The 26155-nt window shown below is 38.1% G+C and overlaps 1 protein-coding gene across 1 annotated transcript in view; it reads left to right on the forward strand.

The window, feature by feature from the left end:
* LOC126262367 (rho-associated protein kinase 2) overlaps positions 1 to 26155 on the forward strand; it is a 248922-nt gene that overhangs the window by 54128 nt on the left and 168639 nt on the right. Inside the window, 2 exon segments of the mRNA XM_049958953.1 lie at positions 1671 to 1731; positions 5759 to 5776. Coding sequence (XP_049814910.1) covers positions 1671 to 1731; positions 5759 to 5776 — 79 coding nt within the window.

Consider the following 26155-nt stretch of genomic DNA (forward strand, 5'->3'; position numbering starts at 1 on the left):
ATTTCCTAATCTAAGTCCCTCAGCATCACCAGACTGCATAAGAGGTGTAAAACAAAACTTCAAGCTTCACATACAGAGATGCCAAACAGACAGTCATGAAAGATGCAGGAACTGAAATTGAGAACAACAAAGCAAAAGTAGAAATGCTGAATTCAAATTTCAGATGTTCCTTTACAAAGGAAGATACTGGAGTACTGCACTTCTGCAAAGATCAGTGATATAAATATTAATGACTGTGGCATTAAGAAACTTGTAAAACTGAACAAGAAGAAAGCACAGATGATGTGCATCTACAAGAAAGATAACAGAAATGAGCCACAAAACTATCATCCAGTATTATTGACATAAATCTGTTGTAAAATCTTAGAATATATTCAAACTCAAATATTATGAGATATCTTAAAGAGAGCGACTTCCTGCATGTCAAACAACATTGATTCTGAGAACGTTGGTGATGCGAAACCGAAATTGTGATTTTCTTAAATGTCATCGAAAGTCATAAATCTGAGCAATCAGGTAGAAGCATCTGACTCAGTACTACACCTATGCATATTATTGAAAGTTTGATCTTATAGGGTATTAAGCGAACTTTGTGACTGCTTGAGGATTTTTTTGGTAGGGAGGATGTGGCTATTTACCTTTGCTGGATAGTCATAGACTGATGTAAAAGTTATTCCAGGTGTGTCCCGAGGGAGTGTATTGGGACTCTTGCTTTCTATGTTATATATTAATAACATGGCGGACATATTAATATGACCTCCAGACTTTCTGGTTGATGATGCAGTTATCTATTATGAAGTGATACTTGAATACAGCTGCACAAATAACCAGTTAGATGTTGATAAAATATTAGAGTGGTCCAAAGATTAACAACTTGCTTTAAATGTCCAGACATGTAAATATGTGCTCTTAACAAAATGTACAAAGGTTACGTCCTACAACTACAATATTAATTGGTCCAAAGTTAAGTCATTTAACTTATACAAATATCTGGGTGTAATCATTAGTACGGATGCAACATCCAGTGATCCCATAGGCTCGATTGTTGGTAAAGCATATGGAGCACTTCTGTTCACTTGTAGGACAGTGGTAAAATACTGTCAGCCTACAAAGGTGGAACCCATCCTAGAATATCGCTCAGCAGATGTGGATCCTTTGCTAAACAGAATAATATGATATTGAGTGGCACTCATAAAATTTTAATTACCACTCCCTAAAAGTTGGAAAGTTACATAATTAATTTTTTTGTATATTTGCAAGTATATATCTACATTCCAGGTACACACTGAAAATTGTTCTCCGTTGTACCATAGCAACTTGCAAGAGGAGCCAAAACAAAATGGCGTATCCCAACTCCACATCAATTTAATGCACCATTTGGGTTTAGTTACTCAGATAGATGCTGTGATGAAACGACATAGCTGTGTACCAAGAACTACAGACATGTGCCTCCAAACAAACAAGAAATTAGTTATGTAACTTAATTTTTTAGGTGGTGATTAAAGTTGTATTGACTTGTCTTTGTTTACAAAGAAGGCAGTACAAATGTTGACAGGTTTGTTTGACTCGTAGGGAAATGTTACAGAAATGCTGGAAAAACTGAAGTGACAGATGCATGAAGATAAGAAAGAACTATACAACATTATTGGGATTAAACAGTGATCACTCAGTTAAGTAAAAATGGTAAAAAAACAGTCTCAATTGCACAGTCATTTATTAAAAATATGACCAGTTTCAATCACTAGTAGTTGACCATCTTCAGGTAGTACACTGTAAAGATAAAAATTAAAAGTGCTGATTTACCTATGGAAGTCAGAAAACCTGAAAAAAATATAGGTTAAAATGATGTATCATTACCCATCCAGATGATGATGATGATGATGATGATGATGATGATGATTACTGGAACAGCTGTGCTGACCCCAGTCACAAAACTACTGCTGATGGTTAAACAACCATGGGTTAAATAGAGTGAAAGAGGGTGTGCATAAGCCACATCACATCTATGTCAACCAATGAGAAGCAATTTACGTGTTGTATGTTAAGATTTGAACCTACATTTTTACGAATGTATTGAGATTCCTAAAAAAATAGGAATTTTAACATCCCATGAATATTGTATGTATTAAAACCAGTTTTTTAAACATGAAATATGAAGCCAATGTTACAGGTTAAACTGCAACTCAGAACGCCATTGGGAACAATAGTTTGCATTATGAAGGCGATGTTTCCATAGCAACTGCTTTTAAGTGATATTATATATTCGGAATTGAATAAGATGTAAAAATACTTCTGTATTAAATACACCAGTGTTCACATTAGTGTAATTTGTTTGTTAAAAATATTTCAACATAATATGGAACATTAGAAGCTTCGTGGTATATGAGAGCCAACTCGTGGCATTGATAAGCATGTCTGAGGACACCGTTTCTTTAAGAATATCATGGTTGAAGGGGTTGTCCGTTGTCGAAAATGTATTCAAGGATGCTGTGTGCTGCCTTGACAGCAGTGGTTGATACTCACTGCCAAAGTTGAAAAATAATAGCGTTGCTAACAGAAGTGGCTCCAGTGTGCTAAAATTTTGTAGTCAACAGCAAGACTTTGGTCGATGTTTGTAATGAAAAGACCAGTTGACTAAAACTAAGCTGAAACCAAAATTGGAAACCAGGAAAAATTTTTTTCTCAAAAAGTAATGTCCATGTATGAAATTGCATTAAGAAACTTATAAATATGGAATAAAAAGCTAACCATCATTGATATGGTGATAAATTTTAATAAACATGCATCATTTATGTATAAGAGATAATCACCTCTAAAATAACCAAGTACTTTTGTAAGATTCATTGTCATTTTACCATTAAGAAGTGAAAATTGACTTTGCTGTGGAGATTTCATAAAAGACAAAATAAAACATGAGATGAAGTGTAACTAGAAAAGCAGCTATCCTATTCTTTAAATAACTTCATCTTTTCAACCACAAATATGCTTCCCTACACTTTACTGTATATCAGGTGTAATACATGAACCTGCAGTGACCGTGGAAAATATATTTTGACCTGACTGACTGTAACTTTTAAATATGTTTCAAGGAATATGTGTCTGGTGTGTCACGTAGTAAAACAGTTTTCAAACAACACCTTACTAATAGTAAACATTCAGGGAATATCATGAATAATCGTGAAATTATGCACACCACTTCTAAAGTATTACTTCTGAATATTTTAGAACAGTTGCATTTTTCGGCACTACAAGAATAATGTCACATCTTTTGAATGAACAGTTGGATTTCTGTGAAAAAGTCTTTTTGACTTATTTGAAAATGTTATTTAAACAAGAGGATAGCTACTTTTCTTGTTACACTTAATCTCGTGTTTCTGTTTTGTCTTTTATGCAATCTTCACGCTATATTCAAGGACGAGAAACTGAAAATTTATCAGGTTATGGGCCGGAATTTGTAGTAAAATACCTGGCCACAGATGAATGCTCATGTAAAGTTTTTTTGAGATCGCAACTGAAGTGGAAAAATACCGTATTCCGTTATTTGATGGGACAAATTTCAACAATTGAGGAACTGGAACTTTTACCATTTGTGCAAGCGAATTATCTCACAAAGGTGGAATTTGTGGATGGAGAGGCAGATGTCCACTGTGTTGCAAGGGGAACATAAGTGGCTGAATTGGTTAAACAAGATTGGAAATGTAAGTCTCATCTTATTCAACACATTGCCGACAGTCACTTGGAATGTATGAAAGATAAGGTAACCTCTTTTGTATTATGGACATCTCTGTGAATGCATTTGAGAGAAAAGGAATTGCTAGTCAACTTCCATTGAGAAAACAGTTTTTAACTATGAAGTTTGATGCAATAAATGATATGCTAGTTAATCACTTTCTTAAGTTTGATAAATTGATTTGAGTTTTACATTTGACTGGAACTACTGTCGAAGAAGCCTACATCATATGCCATCTCCTTTTTAACTATGCCTACAGAATACAACATAGCAGTCACTGCAGTCGAAATGCTGTCAATGAAAGACTTGACACTGAGCCTCATGAAAAATTGGCTGCGGAAGAAGAGTTGAAATGGAAGGACATCATCGACAAAAAACAAAAATGAAGATATACTGCCTCGTACAGCTTTTCAGACTTAACAGTATCAGAAAAAAGGTTCAGCAGACATCTGTAAAACAATAAATCTGCAGGGAACTTCAGGGAAGCCTTTCAGCTTTATACTTACCTTCATTGTGGAAAGCCTGGTTGCAAAAGGGCTAACTGCAGAGTTAAGTTACCAAACAAGAACTCAGGAATCAGAAATTCAGTGGTTGTGGCTAATGTCATGGAGGAAGATAGTTTTTATTTTGCAGCATCAAGTGAAGGTCAACTAGTGAACAACACAGGTTGTTTCTTGGACTCTGGAGCAACGGTACACTAGATTAACAGTAAGATTTCTCTCACTAATTTAAAGAAATTGGATCAACCAATTAAAAGTTAAAGTAGCTAAGTCAGGCATTTTTCTTGAGGCTAAAGTAAAAGGGGAAATTAAAGTCACTAGTGTTGTAAGATGAAAGGAAATTCAGATAATGATCAGAGATGTATTATCTGTGCCTGATCTTAATTATAATTTGCTCTCATTTAGAAAACTGGAAATGCATGGTTTTAGTATCTTGTTTGAAAAACCTTAAGGTTTAATTAGAAAGGGAAAAGAAAACATTTCCATTGCAAATAGGAATGAATCTCAGCTAAATGTAGTAAATTTTTTGCAACATAATGCCTTGTCAGCTGCTACAACTGAAACTAATGTGAAACTGTTGCACTGTAAGTTAGGCTATTTGAGTTACGATAGCTTAAACGCCTTCAGTCGCAAGTTGATGTTATGGAGTTGTACACATCAACAATCCCTGCAGAATGATGCTCAGATTGTGTTGAAGGAAAATAATCACAGCCGCCATACAATCACACTAGGAAACATGCCATCAGACCTCTTGAGTGGATCCATAGTGACCTGTGTGGGCCAGTCTCACCAGAATTGTTCAACAGGAAGAAGTATGTTCTCACATTTATCAATGACTTTACACATTTCCCAGCGGCCTGTGCCCTGGAATCGAATTCAGAGGTAACTTGCTATCTGAAGATGTTTCACACCATGGCTTCAGCTCATTTCAACTTGAAGATCAGCAGATGGCAGAGTGACAATGGTTGTGAATACATGTCGAATGAGTTGAAGCAATTTTTTGAAGGACAAGAAATACAGTTTGAGTTCACAATCAGATATTCTCAGCAAAATGGCATCTTGTAGCAAATGAACAGAACTCTTATTGAGAAAGCTCTCTAGTTGATACTTTGGTGTAAATTGAGTAAGACTTTCTGGTCAGAAACTGCTCGCACTGCTGTATACCTACTAAACAGAAGTCCTACTGCGGCTTTGGAAGAAAAGGTTCCTGCAGCTTTGTGCTACAACAAGAAACCTAACTTGAGTAAGCAGAGAGTTTGTATATGTATTGCTTATGTACTGGTACCAAAGGGATTGAGAACAGGGAAGTTTGACAACAAATCTTTGAAATGCTACTTCACTGGCTACTGTCTTAATGGCTACAGACTTTGGTGTCCAGAGGAAGGAAAAATTGTCACAGGAAGGAACATTGTTTTATATGAAGGAAGGTTTGACTTTGAACGTATACCAGTTGAGGGCTGGGTTCCAGAATCTGTACAGGAATCATCAGAGAAGAAACAGAAAGATGTTAATGAAGGAGTGTTCACAGAAGATGATGTTAAATCAAGTGAGGGGGGTAATGAAAGAATTCCCATACCAGAATTGACCAGTGATGAAGAGTAAACTGAAAGTGAAGCTGCTTGACATTAGAACAGGAAGAGGAAACATAAATATTTAGATGACTATGATGTTCTTGCATTGAATGCTGCATCATTTGTCAATGATGTACTGAAAAGTTACAAGGAACTTGCTATTCGTGAAGATAAGGAATACTGATATAAAGGTATACTGGATGAAACTGAGTCTATAACAGACAAAAGGATTTGACTACAAGGAAGTGTATGCACCAGTGACTTGGCTTAAAACTATTAGAATAATGCTAGTTATTGTAGTACAACAAGGACTGATTGTGAAACAACTAGATGTTGCCAGTACTTTTCTTCATGGATTACTTGAGGAGGAAATATACATATTATTCCTGAAGAGCTGAAGAAAGGCTCAACTGGTTTGGTTTGCAGGTTACAGAAGTCTTTATACAGCTTCAAGCAAGCACCACTAGTGTGGAATCATTCTATTCATATGTTTCTTATCTCTGTAAGATTCGCTCAATCAGAAGCAGATAAATGTGTTTACTATATGATTTTAAAGGAGGTTGTCATTTACATTGTGCTCTTCGTTGAAGACATTCTGATGGCAGAAAATAATACAGAGCAAATGGACAGAGCGAAATTTAAGTTAAAGAAGAAGTTAACAATAAGAGAACTAGGAGAGCCGCAATCATACTTGGGAATCAAGATTTAAGCAACAAAGAAGAAATGTATCTGAGCCAAACATCATATTTGAAGTTTGCTACAGTGATTCAACATGCAAGATTGTAACCCAGTCAAAACACCTATGGATGTTAAACTGGAAATTAAGGAAGGATAAAGAATTGACAAGTCATGCAGAGGGTTCATTGGATGCTTGATGTATGCAATGACAGCAACAAGGTCTGATTTGTGTGCTGTAGTCAATTTCTTAAGCAGATACCAAAACAGTCCATTGGAAGAACTCTGGGTATGCTTGAAAAGAGTTTTGAGATGCATCAAAGGAACCATCAACATGAAACTACGTTATCAGAAATGGGATCAAGAAGCTCTTCTAGCCTATGCTGATACAAACTGGAATAAAAAGGAATATGCAAGATTTACCTCTGGTTGTCTGTTAGTTGTTTGGAAATACTCTGTTGGGCAATGAAGATACAGAAGATACAGACTAGTGTTGCTTTGTCTTCTACAGGGGCAAAATATTTAGCTCCGTGAATAGTGGCAGGAGGGGGGCACTAAAATGTGATATTAAAATTTGCTGCCTAAATAATTAAAAGGGAAATTTTGAAAGAATAATTGAAAGAAATTGGAAGGTACACATATCCTGAGTTAACTTTAACTAGCATTAATATCAACATACCCTCAATATTCAGTGGATGTATTCAGCATTTAACTTTACGTACTTCTTTTACTTGTTACTGCCACTGTGCACAGAGCTTGGTATGACAATACTGGTTCCGCATTGCCCCTCTTCTGCCCACATAAATTATTCTTGTCTGCTTCGATCCTCTTGATTCAGGATTCTTGGCACTTCGCGGAATTATGAAGTTGGCTATGGTCCTCATTAATGTACGAACAAACTTTTCTATCTCGATCAGTTTTCATTTACACCTTTTAATGTACAATTGGAATACACATTTTTTTAACAATATTAACTCATCGGAATTCGTCATATGTCCACCCGCTATCACTTATATAAAAAAACAAAGATGATGTGACTTACCATACGAAAGCGCTGGCAGGTCGATAGAAACACAAACAGACATATACATACACACAAAATTCAAGCTTTCGCAACAAACTGTTGCCTCATCAGGAAAGAGGGAAGGAGAGGGAAAGACGAAAGGATGTGGGTTTTAAGGGAGAGGGTAAGGAGTCATTCCAATCCCGGGAGCAGAAAGACTTACCTTAGGGGGAAAAAAGGGGTATACACTCGCACACACACATACATCCATCTGCACATACACAGACACAAGCAGACATTTGTAAAGGCAAAGAGTTTGGGCAGACATATATATACTGGTTTAAATACTTGCTGGACGTCATTCAAATTCCACTCCAGCCACTAGTTCGTATATTTGAGGATAATCAATTGTGTATATGGTTACTGAAGAAATGGGAAAACTGTCAGTTGAGGAACAATAATGTTAATATAACTTTGCCCATCAGCTGCACCACTGCAAAATAATCAATGCCGAGAATGTACATTCAGAGAACCAGATTGCAGACATCTTTACCAAAGGTTTATCAGCTCCTAGATTCATCGCTTGGAGAAACTTGTTGGGTTTATCTGAATTTTTGTTAATGTTAAATGTAAAGTCATTGAATTGAGGAGGGTGTTGAGAGTGCAATTTCGATGTTTATATCTGCGATTTATGTAAAATAAGTGCAAAGATAAAAAGTATGTTTGCTGCCATCATTATTCTGTGCTCAGTTGTCTTCAGTTATTTTTCAGTTTAATAAAACCAACTGATTATAATCTTTAATTTTTTGTGATAGTTATTTAAGGCGAGAAACTGAAAATTTATCAATTTTCATAGTCATCGTTTGTGACTTACTGCATGACGAATGCATCTTATTTGTCTGTGGTCATTTGGAATTTTAAAGCAATTTAGGGCTGTCAGATTTTGTACAATGTTTTGTACACTGTTTCTGATGTGATAGTGAAGTGGAAACGTGAACAGACACATATAGCACAAAAGTGTACAGGCCGACGTATGTTGACTGACAGAGACAGCCGACAATTGAAGAGGGTCGTAATGTGTAATAGGCACCGGCCGTTGTGACCGAGTGGTTCTAGGCACTTCAGTCTGGAACCGCGCGACTGCTACGATCGCAGGTTCGAATCCTGCTTCGGGCATGGCTGTGTGTAGTTCTAAGTTGTAGGGGACTGATGACCTGAGATGTTAAGTCCCATAGCGCTCAGAGCCATTTGTAATAGGCAGACGTCTATCCAGACCATCACAGAGCACTTCCAAACTGCATCAGGATCCACTGCAAGTACTATGACAGTTAGACAGAAGGCAAGGAAACATGGATTTCATGGTTGAGCGGGTGCTCATAAGCCACACATCATGTTGGTAAATGCCAAATGACATATCGCTTGGTGTAAGGAGCATAAACATTGGACGATTGATTAGTGGAAAAATGTTGTGTGGAGTGACAAATCACGGTACACAATGTGACGATCCGATGGCAGGGTGTGGGTATGGCGAGAATGCCTGGTGAATGTCATCGTCCAGTGTGTGTAGTGCCAACAGTAAAATTCAGAGGCAGTGGTGTTTTCGTGGAGGGGGCTTGCATCCCTTGTTGTTTTACATGGCACTATCACAGCACAGGCCTACATTGATGTTTTAAGCACCTTCTTGCTTCCCACTGTTGAAGAGCGATTTGGAGATAGTGATTGCATCTTTCAACACGATCGAGCACCTGTTTGTAATGTGTGGCCTGTGGCGAAGTGGTTACACAACAGTAACATCCCTATGATGGACTGGCCTGTACAGAGTCCTGACCTGAATCCTATAGAACACCTCTGGGATGTTTTGGAACGCCGACTTCATGCCGGGTCTCACCGACTGACATCGATACCTCTCCTCGGTGCAGCACTCCATGAAGAATGGGCTGCCATTCCCCAATAAACCTTCGAGCACCTGATTGAAAATATACCTGAAGTGGAAGCTGTCGTCAAGGCTAAGGGTGGGCCAACACCATATTGAATTCCAGCATTACTGATGGAGGCTGCTGTGAACTTGTGAGTCATTTCTAGCCAGGTGTCCAGATACTTTTGATTGCATAGTGTATGTGTCAGAGTGATCATGCTTGCAGCATACTTGACTCTATAAAGATAAATATGGCAATGAAACTGTGTCAGAATTTTGGCAGAGTACATGTCTTCTGGCAATCTGTTCACACGTGTCCCCATTCTGTAGTCATAAACTTATTTCAGCCAGACTATAGTAATTTAGAAATCTGTATTTGTACTATAGTTTTGAGACCGTTATTGTGTTGTCAACTAAGATCTTATGTAGCACTTGGCATTTTGCTCCACTAATGCTTTCAGTATTCAACTGACAAACTCTTTCAGTGTCATAGCTTTCCAGAGGGATAGCCCTCGGAAGAACCATTTGTCGACTCGGTCATTCTCTGATTGTGTGGTAACATTTACCAGGATATCTCAACGATTGTCTGGTTGCAAGTATTTTGCTGCTTGTGTATCACCTTCCAGTGGACGTGCAGGGTAATTAAAGATTAAACATGTGGTTGTAAGCAACAGAAGTCTCAACATTTAACAGTAAGACGGCCGGCAAAAAGCTCAGTCTGCACCTTGAAGGAAGATTGCTCAAACATAATCTAGGGGTCACTCTTGATAGAACACTCAGTTACAGACAACATCTATTAAGAAAACTAAAACTCGAGACAACCTTCTCTGGAAAATCTATATGACACACCATGAAGAGATTAATGAATGGAATGGATGGAATTGCCATACAAAATCTGGTCGGTTCTTAACTGAATAAGAGCCAACACTGGAAGCTGTACCTACTCTTTGCACAAGTGTAAGAAAATAACTTTACCAAGTTGAGACTGTGGCACTGAAAAACAGGCTGTCACCATGTAATTCAAGAATGTCCTCAGAGAGCTTTCCCTGGCGATCCAACAGAATTCTTTGTGATGACGGGTCAATAGATCATATTTGTGGCCTGGATAGTAGATGGTAGTTTGAGATAACTACTATTATTTGTTTTGTGATGTAACGATATGATAAGTAAGTAAATAAATTTAAGTTTCTGAAATACTTGTTCCCAAATTATGTTTGAATTTTTTATAGCATCTTCATAATGCAGTTCTTCAATACGAGACTGTCTCTGTAGATGTACGCTCAAGGATTTATTCATAGGTAAAAAAGAAAATACTGTTACATGCTTGGGTTAATCTCAAGGACAAAAATAAAACAAATGAATGAAGAATGGAATGCACTCCCCAGCCCCTATTTAAGTTTTTTCGTGTTCCAAGTTTCCAATGTCAATGTATTATTTTAAAAAAAGGAAATTGAATTGTTTATTTTCTACGTACATCTGGCTTCAGAATTTCTGTTTGCAAGTGTTCGCATGAGTCTTCAACAGTATTTCCAACAGTATAAATAAATTTAAGTTTTTAAACTCTGCCTTCTGTGGATATCAATCTATTTCTGTAAAAATATTACACAAAGCCTATTGTTGTTTTTCTATTTTATGACTAAAAACTATGACTTACGGATTTTTATATTGTTTTGACAGCTCACTTAAACTACAGTAATTTGAAAGTGGATTTGTGTAGGTTGGCTTGGTTTTATGCTTTTTATATCATTTGACAGCACGTCATATCTGAAGTAGTCTCAAGAATTTGCCTAAAGGCTTTTTAATTTTGAAGTACTTTTATGACAGTAGTTGTTGTGTATGACCTGTACTTAAGTTTTCGTCCCATTATTCATCTTTAGTATTACTTTTTTTTTTGGAAATTACTTACATTTTTTCCACGCCTTTTTATGCTTCACTATCACCTGTTTCCACACAATTTTTACACAAAAATGAGATTTGAGCAAACACAATGTTGCAACACGCATTGAAAGATTCTATATTACTATCACTGCTCACTTGTACATTGTTTTATTTCTGTTCAGTGTGGCACTGATTTGGAATGTTTGGTGAGAATTTGTTTTGTGTCTGCCAGGGGGAATGTACTTTCAACTTTTTGTTGCAGCTGGTAATTTATCCTTGGCTTGTTCTCTCTTAATTTGCTTGTTTTGTTTTGTTGATTAATTTGTTCATTTTTTGTGTGTTGTACCCATTCTCTCTGGCTATATGGTGAAACATTGTTTAGTTCCTCTGTGTAGTTTTGTTTGTCCAGTATAGTTAATTCTGGGATTAGCTGAATTGGTAAATAAAAAATATATTTTAATGCAGTAAAATATGTATTTACTGATTAAGTATTGTGTGGAGAAATGCACTTGGGTTGTACAGAAACCTGTAGTGTAGTTGTGTGAAACCAGCTTGTTTAGTTATGTGCTGTTACTTGATTGAGTATGGGAATGAAGATAAGGATGTATAAAAACATCAATAGCAGAGCTATTGTGATCTATAACCTGTTCCTCAAATAAGCTGATCTTGTACATTTTGTTTATAGGTTACTGTCTGGCAACAGAAGGCTAATTCAGGATGTGGTGAGTTCTTATTTGATATATTAAAAGTTGCTCTTGGTATCTATTGATGTTTGATGTTTGGAACTTGAAATTAGCTGCAAATTATTTCTAAACAAAGTTCTTGACTTCACAGTGTTCCCGTTGCCAGTTTTAACAGTCTTTGTAAAATCAAGCTCTTTGTTCTTGCGAAAGTTGACTGTAGCGGTCTGTTATAAATCTTCATCATTCTATTTCTTCCACAATTTTAGTAGGCTGTTTCTAAATTGTAGAGATAAATTTCCAAAGTGAAGATCTTACTCTGTATTACATGTAGGCAGTCTTAGGCACAAATATTTAATCAATTGAATTCATACCATAAAACTCAGTAAATTATCTTTGTATCAATCACTCAGCTTCTTAATACTTCGTTTCAAGGAGTTGTAAGGAGAACCTGTAGTTTAGTGACGTGTGTATAGATGTTTTTGTGAGATGTGAGGAGTCACCTGCATTAAATTTAATTTTGTTGTAACATATTTTGGCAAGTATCTTATTATCCAGATATGGACGTGAAATAGTACATTACAACAGTTCATTATGGATTGAATGTAGAAATGGGTTATTTTTGTGATCTTTTCCTGGTATTATATATATTTTTTTAATTATCTAAACTATTGATTCTAAGTTTCAAATTGTATTTCTTCACTCAGCAAAATAATTAAAAGAAATGTAATTTATCCACTTATGTGTTTGTAGATAATAAGAAGGCATTTGGCAATGTGAAACAAAACTCATTATGGGAAGCACCAGAAAATATGGGAATTCCATTGCACTTAATCTGTGCTGTTCAATCCCCTTATGTGAATTCATTCTCAGCAGACATCAACCAAGGGTCCAGACGAGGATGTCCACTTTCAACCACACTTATTATTAATATTTATAATTTAAGGACTAAAGGTAACAACCCACCAAATAGTATAGCCACTGAATATTTGAAAGGCACATAAACAAGACTGAAAACTTTGTTAGCATTTGGATGAATGCTTTCCCAGAGCTATTGTGTATTCGTAATGCATCCAGATGGCTGAACACCTTAAAGAAGGCTCATCCAAGAATTGCGCCACTTCGTGGGCGCAAGGCAGTGTAATTTAGCATCCCGTATGTGACTGTGTGTCGCTAGTGCCGGCATAGGAGTGAGAGAAATAGCTGTGGAGAATTTGAGACCACACAGCACTACTCTGCGCTGAACTGTCCTGCATTCAGGCCCAACGTAAACAAAGTAACAGAGGAAGTGCAGCTCTGTAAAAGTGGACAATGAGTGGTAAAACAAGCAAACCATTATTTGCTGTTTAGGTAACAATTAGTGTTTGTGTGGCATAATTACTATGCAAAGTCTTAGAAAACAATATCCAAAACAAAAGTCTGAGAATAACTTAGTAGTTTTCAGACCCACAGTTTGATTCTATTAGTATTGCACATGCTCACACGTCATATGTCTAGTAGGCATCTTCTGAAAAATATATCAATTTCTTAAATGAACTAGTGCCATAAATATTCTATTTTAGAAATAATTTTGCGTAAGGGGTATAGAGTTTCATTCTTACTGTTAGTGATTGTAAGAATGAAACTCTACTGTTAGTAGTTACAAGTAAATATTTTTTGCTGTACTTCATGCTACAGCTTTTTGTATCCTTTTTCAGAGTTTAGACATCGGATTCTTAGTTTGCTGTTTTGTACGCAATAATTTTAATTGACCAAGTTTGAAAACTTATTAAAAAAATGGAATTAAGGTTATAAAAGATGTGTAATTCGTACAGTCAACATTTTTAAAGAAGACAATTAGCATTTTATATGTTTTTCTTTTTCAAGGAAATGATTTTGTCTAAGTTTGGTACAATATTCCGGGAGACTGCTAACATCAAAGCATTAGTCAAATTTTTATCGCTAAGTAGTGAACGGTTCTTAGTTTTAGCAAGCTTTAAAAGGGAGAAAAAGCACTCACAAATATGCGTGGAACCAAACATTGACAGAACTTTGGCTGCATGCTTGTGCAAAAGAGGGTACGTCTCTCACAGAAAACAGCTGTAAAAGTGGTCCAAAGTTTTCACACATAAAAAAGTCAGGGTGTATACGACCTGGGACAACCAGGAGATCCGGGAAAAACCCAGGAATTTTTTCATCCGGGAGAAAACCGGGAAAAACCCGGGAATTTTTTAGAATTCTGGGAATTTTTCATTGTTTTTGTTTTCAGTTAAATTTTTGTAATTTTGACTGGTAAGAACCGATACTCTAACAAAGGATATTACTGTATCCTGCTACTGCAGAATAATGCTGCAGCAATAAAACACGAACGAGAGAAAAAACAAAAATAAAACTTAAATTGCAAAGGAAATGCGCAATATACAGCAACAAAACACAGTGCTCATACAAGTGTCTGCCAACAGCAAAATATGTCAAAGGCTTTAGGAAAACTATGCAATGCTTCGTAACAACAAATTGCCTCCGATGAGTGTGACGTCACAACTGTTTACATTAGGTTCGGTTTAGCAGTTACGAGTGGGATCATGCGCATGCGCATGCGCAGATGAGTAATACCTTCTCCCACTTCTGGCTACAGAAATGTGGCTGTTGACTGTGTAAGCAGTCACAGCAAGCCGTTAGATGATACCAGGAAAAATTTTACTGGCGCACCCAAGCTGCCAGATTCATGCATGCGCAGCAGGCCCAGATCTAGGAGGGGGAGGGGGGGGGGGCAAATTCATATTCTTGAGGGGAAAAACCTTGTTTCACAAAGCGACTAGCATCCAGCGCACATTAGCCTATCGATTATTCATATGACTTTGAAATACATCCTTGTCAGTTTTCGAACATTATTGAACACATTCTAAGTTGATTTCTGAATGAATCGTAAGTTGATCTGTGAATGTGTGCATAATGTACATGATGTCTCTGTCAGGGGAATCCTCGTTGCATGTAGAAACAAACTTTTCTATAGACAAAGGGATCTATACGAGCTGAGCGGAGTTAATGCTGAATGGATGAATGCCAACCACTGTCTGATTGTGTGGTTGATTGGCTTTGCGAATGATGAGCGTTGTTATAATTACTAGCGAAATCTATAGATTCAGACTACAGGAGTCGAAATAAACGAATAACAGGTAAGAAAGATTACGTATTACCTTCTTGGTGTATCCAAGAAAATGAAATTTTGACAGAAAATTTTTGGCCAGATCACTATACTAGTAAGGGCCAGTTGTACAGTCCCCGGCTAGCAGCCGTTTTAAGTTATATTCTGAAAGAAGCGCGGAAATCGCGTTGTACGAACTTGTAACAATGCCTACCCCGAGAATAACCACGGGGAACTAAACCAGTGATTCTGGCAGAGTTAGTGAAGTTAATCTGTGAATAAGCTTTGACATTGACAGGAATAGTTATAGAATTAGTGTTAACAAGACTGTTTGTTAGAACGAAGATGGAGAAGAAACGGGGACATCACACAAATTATGAAACAATATGACGATTCCAAGTTTGTATAAAAATTTCGTACTACTACTTTTCGATCTCATGCTTGAGAAACTGGAGCGTGTGAATGAAGTGTGAAACTATTTCCTAACGTAAAGCTTTTTGCTTGTAGTAGGCCTAACAGGCATTTGATATTGGTGCTTTGTGAATTATATTCTGTCATTACAAAAAAGCTCGTTTGTACGAAAACAGTCTCGTTTATTTGGTGTGTGTTCAATTATTGTAGCATTAGAGAGGCCTATTTTGTTTTATCTGGCACACAGTGACAAAATAGACGTAATCAGATTGGGAAACCACACCAGTCTTGGGTCCTATTGTTTTAACAGCTTTTTCAGTACTAGACAACGATTTTTCGATTTTTCATGTAACAAAACGTTTGACGAACTTTGATAAGGTAATAGATTCTTTCGCAGAAAGGAAAGCACGCCATGTCAAACTGTGAAAGAAAGGAAAGCACGCCATGTCAAACTGTAGCAATATTAGAGAGAATAAAATTCTAGTAGCTAAGGATTGAAGAAATGTGTATTGCCTTGCTTGTCTCATGTCTTTACTGGGTTTATGTAGCCTATATTTAATTTTATGTCACACAAAACAGCAAGTTGTTAGCTGATAGGCAATAAAGAGTGCAAATTTTCTGAAGAGTTCTTGAGAGTTCTTGTTTTTTTTTTTTTTAAAAAAAAAGGGGGGCAGGATATCAAACCGGCCGACTGTAAGCAGGAGAGGCACCACAGGACATTTTAATTTCCACTGTCCAGAATATGCTTTGATGGCATCCATTACAAAATATACACGTTTCAATTCCACAGAGCGAAATACAGTGACATGCGACAGAAGAATGCTGTGTGAGGAGGCAAGGCACTGCACTTTGGCACACTTACGACCAAATAACATGTCTTACATTTCCTCCAACACGTATGTTTCATGCATCAGACTCTTCAGAAAGATGTGCACTAAAAAATGAACATATTTTTGAAAATTAGATTTTTTAAAATTTTTGACGACCTATCTCAAACGCTCGAGGGAGTGGCGGGGTATTGCCCCGGTTTGGAAATATTGTAGATACAGGGCTGATGCGCAGAGCAGTCTGAGTTATAGTGGGGAAGTGGATAGTCACCACATGACCCGTATTTACATTTAGTGATTTTGCTGTTTCCTCTTCGTTTACTGCTCTCACGTCAAATGAAAACAAAACAGATTTCCGTGGCTGGGAGCTATCAACTGAATTAAAAAACATTCACATAATTACGGGAGGCTAAAATGTGTTATTAGTTGCAGATTTTATTTTATTTCCACCTTTCTGACAGTCGAGCATTAATTGGCTTGCAGAACAATAATGATATTTTTGTCGTCTTGCTAAAGAAATTTTCTTTTATTAATCTTTTCCGCTGAGGCAGACAATATATTTTAAATGTTTCCAACTTCTAGCACTTATGGCATTATGCCATAGTAAAGAACCAAACGTGAGATAACACATTAGTGGTACTCCAAGAAAATTTACAGCCTGAAAACCACATTGAAAAGCTTAATATCAGGTCGTGGCCTACTTCACTGGAAATCTGGACACACGAATGTGCACTTTTTAGTATGGATCAGAAATTCCAATGCTCTTGGAGTGTCCTCTGATGTCTTGTTTCTTTTATGACATAATGTAAGATCTTCTAATGTTTTACACATACGAACTTCCGGTCTCCCTACGACATGGTAGCTGCGCAAGCGCGGTGACGCCTGTCATCTGGCGCTCTCTAGCAATTGCAGAAACGAACCTGTTTCTACCAGGTCGCGGGAAAATTCCGAATGGCAGTTTGAAAAGCATTACCATCAATTTTAAATGTGCACATTTTAGTATGGTTCATGAAATTCCGATGCTCTTGGAGTATCCTCTGATGTCTTCTTTCTTTTATGACATAATGTATGATCTTTCAATGTTTTTACATGTACGTACATACGGGCTTCCTACACCACGGTAGCTGCGCAAGCGCGGTGTCGCCTGTTATCCGCGCTCTCTGGCAACTGCGGAAATGAACGTATTTCTAACAGGTCGCGCGAACCTATTGCGAATGGTGGTTTGAAAAGCGTTACTTTCAAAGTAAGTATCCTTTTACGTAAGTTGAACTATGTGCGAGAATGTACCATGAATTTATTAAATCACAGAGCGTTTGACTCTCATTTAAAAAGCAACTCTTTGATGACGAGCCATTTAGAAGAATTTAGAACCCTGAAGATCAGACATTTATGTCATTATTAAAAATTTTACTGGCACATTTGTGTGATATATCTGAAAGAGTAACGCGCAAAAAAGATCAACATTATATGCGAAATCTTAGCTTCTGTTGTAGCCTATTAACCTCAGAGACCAATATTATATGTGAACGCTTTGCTTTTCTTGTAATAACACTACGTATATTAATTTAAACTATTAACTTTCCCTGTTTGCGTGTTCGTGCTACTTAACAGTGACGTTACTGTTGGCTGGCTACTTCACGTGTCCTATACTCTGAATATACGCTGTCATCGGTTGGCGAGATCACGTGACATGAGTCATAACTGGCTTACAAAAGCGCATCGCAATCTTGATTTCAATGATTCGGAAAGTAACATGTGGTGTTTGGTGGAATTCCAGTGTATACTTTCGTAATACGAAAATACGCAGCGAACATGTTGCTGCACATCAAAGATATTTTCCAGCCGGGAAATTCAACGCCCGTGTATAAACCCATAAACATTCAAAGGATCGATAAGTTTTGCAGGGAAAATATACTGTCACTTAACACGGAAAAAGTGTGTTTTCGCCCGGGAGAAAGTGTATATTTAACCGGGAAATCCGGGAAAAATCCGGGAATTTTTTTTCCTTGCCCACGTATACACCCTGTGTCCAGGTATTTCACTTTGATATCAACCAGAAATTCTTTAATTTGGCGTTACGTTAGTCGATGTGAGTGAAGATAATTAACCATTCAAACAACTATGCCCATAACATTCTTTATGTTGACTGTCTTCCCAGAGTGCCTCCTGGTGTATCAGATAGTGGACTCCCGTGAATAAGGAACAGCTGACTTTAGCCATTTTTGACCTCATTAACCCAGGAATCTAGTGTGTTTCCCTCATAGCGCAGGGGGCTCCATCCGTTGTTACATTGGTCAGGCGTTCCCATTTTAAATCCATTGACTCGAATATGTTTTCCACAGCTAGAAAAATATCCAAACCTGTGCTTGTATATTTAATGGTATAAGGTCGAGAAATTCTTCGGTGACACTCAGATTGTTGTCAACACCCCAAATGAATATGGAAAGCTGAGAGATGTCCGCAACGTCCATGGACTCGACAGGAGCGATAGAAAATGAAATGAAGTTTGCCGCTCTCTCCCTTAATTGCTGCTCCATATCTGAGGCCATATTTTCGACTGGGTGAGCAACAGTTTAAGGCAAAAGAGCTAGTTTTTCAAATTTTTCCATGAGATCTGCTGGACAAATAAAAGCTGCCAAATCGGCCAGGCAATGGTTGATGAGCATTTGTAACTAGCGCACATCCTTTGTACAACTGTTTCCTGCTCCTACCATAGAAAAAAAAGAAGAAAAAACACCTTACAATTAATTTCGCACAGTCCTGTTTTTATAACACTTTCATCATTTTAACAATTTCATTGAAACCCAAATAAAAAACTAACAAAAAAAGATTGGTTTTAGGTGCGTTTTCCCCCAGTCCTCTGAAAAGTGGTCATAGACACTAGCAAGATCAGCGAAATGTGGTCACAAAATAAATTTTTAGCTATTGGAGTATTTGCATTTTAATTAATTGAGGACAAAGATCAAATTATAACAAATGTTTCCCCATCCATCAAAACAAACATACACAAAAGAAAGAATGACTCTTAATTGGCGTGAGAGAGCATTTGTGATTGCTCTCAGAAAGTGGCAAAAAACAATGCACTTGAAACTTTTTCTTACGTCTGTACAGCACTATTTAATGCAACCCAAATATAAAAATTAACCAAAAATACGTGTTCCTTATTACTGACAACCCTGATACTCGATAACTTGCACATTGCTAAGAGACATATCAGATTATAAAATATAGTTTTATTTATCATCTTTATAAATAGTGTGTCATACGATAGTTAACACTTCACTGTAATGCTGCTTGAAATTTTCTTTCAGTTCTTCAAGCCTTGTGACAAATTTCCGAACAGATCTTTGTGTCACTTATTAAAGTGCTCTTCAGTAGAGTATTGTTTTAAATATGTTTGTCAGCAATACAGAAGAAATTAATTTCCCACTTGGGTGTAAATAATACAGGCGTTACGCTCCTCCTTTCTTTTGTCTACATCTACAACTACATTTATACTCCACAAGCCACCCAACGGTGTGTGGCGGTGGGCACTGTATGTGCCACTGTCATTACCTCCATTTTCTGTTCAGTCGCGTATGGTTTGCGGGAAGAATGACTGCCGGAAAGCCTCCGTGCGCACTCGAATCTCTCTAATTTTACATTTGTGATCTCCTCGGGAGGTATAAGTAGGGGGAAGCAATATATTCGATACCTCATCCAGAAACGCACCCTCTCAAAACCTGGACAGCAAGCTACACCGCGATGCAGAGCGCCTCTCTTGCAGAGTCTGCCACTTGAGTTTGCTAAACATTGCCGTAACACTATCACGCTTACGAAATAACCCTGTGATGAAACGCGCCGCTCTTCTTTGGATCTTCTCTATCTCCTCTGTCAACCCGACCTGGTATGGATCCCAAACTGATGAGCAATACTCAAGTGTAGGTCGAATGAGTGTTTTGTAAGCCACCTCCTTTGTTGATGGACTACATTTTCTAAGGACTCTCCCGATGACTCTCAACCTGGCACCCGCCTTACCAACAATTAATTTTATATGATCATTCCACTTCAAATCGTTCTGTACACATACTCCCAGATATTTTACAGAAGTAACTGCTACCACTGTTTGCTCTTTTCCCATCATTTGGAACCTTCCGTTCCTCTAGAGACTTGTGGTACATGGATGTTAGGAGGGGGCAAGTTTTTTCGCGTACTCTGTGTAGAATCGAATTGGTATCCCGTCAGGTCCAGTGGGCTTTCCTCTGTTGAGTGATTTCAGTTGCTTTTCTATTCCTTGGACACGTATTTCGATGTCGGCTATTTTTTCGTTTGTGCGAGGATTTAGAGAAGGAACTGCAGTGCGGTCTTCCTCTGTGAAACGGCTTTGGAAAAAGGTGTTTAGTATTTCAGCTTTATGTGTGTCATCCTGTTTCAATGCCATCATCATCCCAGAGTGTCTGGATATGCTGTTTCGATCCACTTACTGATTTAGCATAAGACCAGAACGTCCTAGGATTTTCTGTCAAGCCAGTACATAGAATTTTACTTTCGAATTCACTGAACACTTCACGCATAACCCTCCTTACACTAACTTTGACATCGTTTAGCTGCTGCTGTTGATGATCCATCTTGATCCACTGTAGCCTTATGTTTGTTGACTAACGACTTTGTGTCGTATCAATGCTTTTGACCACTGCTGTTGTGGTAGTCTGTTTTCCGTATGAAACGCGTGTACAGTAGCATGGCGAGGTTCGGCAGGCGCACCGCGTGGTCAGCTCGGCCACTGCAACAACATATGAATTCGCCCGGGTCGCTGGCCTCGGGCGATCGTGGGTGCAAGTGCCCCAGGGGCACAGTTTGGATGAGTCTGCCTCAAAGTGTCCATGTCATGGATTAATGACGGGGGCCAGTGTGCCTGTGGTTTTCCACATACACAGGGGTAAGTAAAGGGCTGGTTTTCACATTTCACTTCAGATATACAACACTTTGAAAAATGATATTACATGTGATCATATGATTACACTAGATGCTGAGAGGAGTAGTACACAGATTCCCTCCTGTGGAGTGGGTTTTTGCTGGCAGTAGCTTTAAAATATCCTTGAGATTGGCAACCTCATCATAATAATAGCTTAACATGGGTTTGGTTGGTTCTCTGCAAAATTTCCTGACCCAGCATTGGCTGATAAAGGGCACCAGAAGAGAGAGAAAGGAAGAGTGCGCACACACAAACTAGTACAGCAACATTTTACTACATGAACTCTAGGTGTGTGTGTGTGTGTGTGTGTGTGTGTGTGTGTGTTGCGTTTCGATGACTCAGTGCCTCTCCAGTTCATTGAATTGTTACCTTTATTCCTTAAATTATCTACAATTACTATGAGTGTCCATTGCAGTTTTCAATATCTATATGGACATGGTCATAAAAAATTGACTTTAAACAGTAAATGAGGCTTTCACTATGAACATTGTAAATTTTACATCTTTACTGTTTGTTGAGGATCTGGCCATAATTGGTATTACTGAAAATGAAATACAGAGAGCAGTACATTTAGTGATCCTGATTACAGCTATATGTGGTTTTGACAGTTTCCACAAATAAAAGTAAAGGTAATGGCATTTCAAGGATTAGAGATAATAAGATCAAAAATTCTAATAAATGGAAAAATAATTGAATACGTAAGTGAATTTAGACATGTCATGTCATCTTAAATATACAAAATTGGACAATGTTGAAATAAATTTTCAAAGATTTAGGCATTTCTGTGGCATAATGTGTTGAACATTAATACGTAACATGTGGACGGAAACCCTACTCAAACTTTAAAAAGTCATAGCTCTTTGAGCTGGACTCTTTTAACTTCTGACCAAATAAGAATGTGAATGATCTGAAATGGGGTTCTTCCACTATGTATCAGCCACATGCTTCTAAATAATAGAGTAAATAGTGACATTAGTCAGGAATTAAAGTCTGAACCAGTTATACCTCATAAACAACTACCAAATAAACTAGAAGGGTCATGTTCAACATATGCAGGACAAGAGAATCAGTACAGCTACCAAGCAACATAATTCGAGAGGAAAAAGAAATATTGGCTATCTGTTAAAAATATGACGTGAACAGTTTTGAGACGGAACAGGTCAGTAGATCTAATACACTGTGATGGTGATGTTGAAGTTAAAGTGACAGATGCTTCTTCCTGTTAGTTTGACTGAATGTGGGCAAGTGATGATGTTTTAGTTGTTAGTTTCCTGTTATTACTTTATATGTTGAGACTTTTTTTAAACTTTATAGTGATATTATTACAGAAATTAAATTGTGCTTGAGCCTGAAGTGCCTTCATATTATTATTTTAGTCCAAAGTATCTTCATATTATCATATTTAAGGCTAAATTAAAATTATTGAATAAAGAATATTGTTGAAGTACTCAACAGTTCCTGCAGTTGAGCTGTAGGACACAATTCGCATGCATGTACGTACACACACACACACACACACACACACACACACACACACACACACACACAAAGTCTCTCAAACACGAGGCAGTTAGTGTTTTAACCACTTGATGCCACTGGAAGCATGAGAAAATTTTATCAATATACAGGGTGGTCCATCGATAGTGACCGGGCCAAATATCTCACGAAATAAGCGTCAAACGAAAACACTACAAAGAACGAAGGGGGAAACCAGATGGCGCTGTGGTTGGCCTGCTAGATGGCGCTGCCATAGGTCAAACGGATATCAACTGTGTTTTTTTTTAAAAATAGGAACCCCAGTTTTTTATTACATATTCGATAGTACGTAAAGAAATATGAATGTTTTAGTTGGACCACTTTTTTCGCTTTGTGATAGATGGCGCTGTAATAGTTGCAAATGTATAAATACGTGGTATCACGTAACATTCCGCCAGTGCGAATGGTATTTGCTTGGTGATACATTACCTGTGTTAAAATGGAACGTTTACCAATTGCGGAAAAGGTCGATATCGTGTTGATGTATGGCTATTGTGATCAAAATGCCCAATGGGCATGTGCTATGTATGCTGCTCGGTATCCTGGACATCATCATCCAAGTGTCCGGACCATTTGTCGGATAGTTACATTATTTAAGGAAACAGGAAGTGTTTAGCCACGTTTAAAACATCAACCATGACCTGCAACAAATGATGATGCCCAAGTAGGTGTTTTAGCTGCTGTCGCGGCTAATCCGCACATCAGTAGCAGACAAACTGCGCGAGAATTGAGAAACTCAAAAACGTCGGTGTTGAGAATGCTACATCAACATCGATTGCACCTGTACCGTATTTCTATGAACCAGGAATTGCATGGCGATGACTTTGAACGTCGTGTACAGTTCTGCCTCTGGGCACAAGAGAAATTACGGTAGAATGACAGATTTTTTGCACGCGTTCTATTTAGCGCGGAAACATCATTCACCATCAGCGTTAATGTAAACCGCCAAAATATGCACAAAATATGCAACGGAAAATCCACGGTGGCTGCAACAAGTGGAACAGCTGCAACCTTTGCGGGTTAATGTATGGTGCGGCATTATGGGAGGAAGGATAATTGGCTCCCATTTTATCGATGGCAATCTAAATGGTGCAATGTATGCTGATTTCCTATGTAATGTTCTACCGATGTTACTACAAGATGTTTCACTACATGACAGAATGGCGATATACTTCCAGCATGATGGATGTCCGGCTCATAGCTCGCGTGCGGTTGAAGCGGTATTGAATAGCATATTTCATGACAGGTAGATTGGTCATCGAAGCACCATACCATGGCCCACACGTTCACCGTTTCTGATGTCCCCACATTTCTTTCTGTGGGGAAAGTTGAAGGATATCTGCTAGCGTGATTCACCGACAACACGTGACAACATGCGTCAGCGCATTGTCAGTGCATGTGCGAACATTACGGAAGGCGAACTACTTGCTGTTGAGAGGAATGTCGTTACACGTATTGCCAAATGCATTGAGGTTGACGGACATCATTTTGAGCATTTATTGCATTAATGTGGTATTTGCAGGTAATCATGCTGCAACAGCATGCGTTCTCAGAAATGATAAGTTCACAAAGGTACATGTATCACATTGGAACAACCGAAATAAAATGGTCAAACGTACCTACATTCTGTATTTCAATTTAAAAAACCTACCTGTTACCAACTGTTCATTTAAAATCATGAGCTATATGTTTGTGACTATGACTGCGCCATCCATCACAAAGTGAAAAAAGTGGTCCAACTAAAACTTGCATATTTCTTTATGTACTACACAAATATGTAATAAAAAATGTAGGTTCCTATTTGACCTATGGCAGCGCCATCTAGCGGGCCAACTATAGTGCCATCTGGTTTGCCCCTTCAAGCTAGACAAGTTTCGTTCTTTTTAGTTTTTTTGTTTGACGCTTATTTCGTGAGATACTTGACCCAGTCACAAACAGTGGACCACCCTGTATATTGCTGTGAAACCCTGCATTCATATTTAATGTGAACAAATGATTAGTTTTGGTTGTTTCTGCAAAGGAAATAGTCCTAATATACAACTTAGTGTATCACACCTTAACTGTTCATGTACATACTTCTTCAGTGAGATATTCCGTCATCCTGCAGTTCTTTTCTTGTTCAGGAACAGTAAATTGACAAAGTTTTATGTGTAAGATGCAAATGTACTGCTCGTCTACAGAACTTACTGAGTTGATATATAAATCATGTCGAGTCTTTTTAATTACATTCCCATTGTGTAAAGGAATATACCTTGGATACTAATGTAGGTAGTGCATTTCATTCTGGTAGTGAAATGCACTAGTAGAGACTGTTGTTGAGCTAGACTTATGAAACAGTTCATCATGGAGCTTCGAAGTGCTAAGTACTAATTTGGAGATTTGCTCTTGTCTTTAAGTAGGGTGGTGATTCTTTTGGGAAACCTGGAATTATCGTGGCATTACATTTTATTTGGAAAAATCAGGGAAATCTCAAGGAATTCCAGGAATTTAATAACGTCCCAGGGAATTCTGCATTTTTAATCAAGCATTGAAATTGAACTTTATTGAGTTTTACAAATAACGAATTTTAAAATACATCTAAAAACAAAGATGATGTGACTTACCAAACGAAAGTGCTGGCAGGTTGATAGACACACAAACAAACACAAACATACATACAAAATTCAAGCTTTCGCAACCAACGGTTGCTTCATCAGGAAAGAGGGAAGAGAGAGAAAGCCGAAAGGATGTGGGTTTTAAGGGAGAGGGTAAGGAGTCATTCCAATCCCGGGAGCGGAAAGACTTACCTTAGGGGGAAAAAAGGACAGGTATACACTCACATGCGCGCACACACACACACACACACATCAGCACATACACAGACACAAGCAGACATTTGTAAAGACAAAGAGTTTGGGCAGAGATGTCAGTCGAGGCGGAAGTATAGAGGCAAGGACGTTGAAAGACAGGTGAGGTATGAGCGGCGGCAACTTGAAATTAGCGGAGGTTGAGGCCTGGCGGATAATGAGAAGAGAGGATATACTGAAGGGCAAGTTCCCATCTCCGGAGTTCTGACAGGTTGGTGTTAGTGGGAAGTATCCAGATAACCCGGACGGTGTAACACTGTGCCAAGATGTGCTGGCCGTGCACCAAGGCATGTTTAGCCACAGGGTGATCCTCATTACCAACAAACAAACTGCCTGTGTCCATTCATGCGAATGGACAGTGTGTTGCTGGTCATTCCCACGTAGAAAGCTTCACAGTGTAGGCAGACAGGTGGTAAATCACGTGGGTGCTTTCACACGTGGCTCTGCCTTCGATTGTGCAAACCTTCCGGGTTACAGGACTGGAGTAGGTGGTGGTGGGAGGGTG

Source organism: Schistocerca nitens, chromosome 6, assembly GCF_023898315.1.
Source record: "Schistocerca nitens isolate TAMUIC-IGC-003100 chromosome 6, iqSchNite1.1, whole genome shotgun sequence".
Classification (NCBI taxonomy): Eukaryota; Metazoa; Arthropoda; class Insecta; order Orthoptera; family Acrididae; genus Schistocerca; species Schistocerca nitens.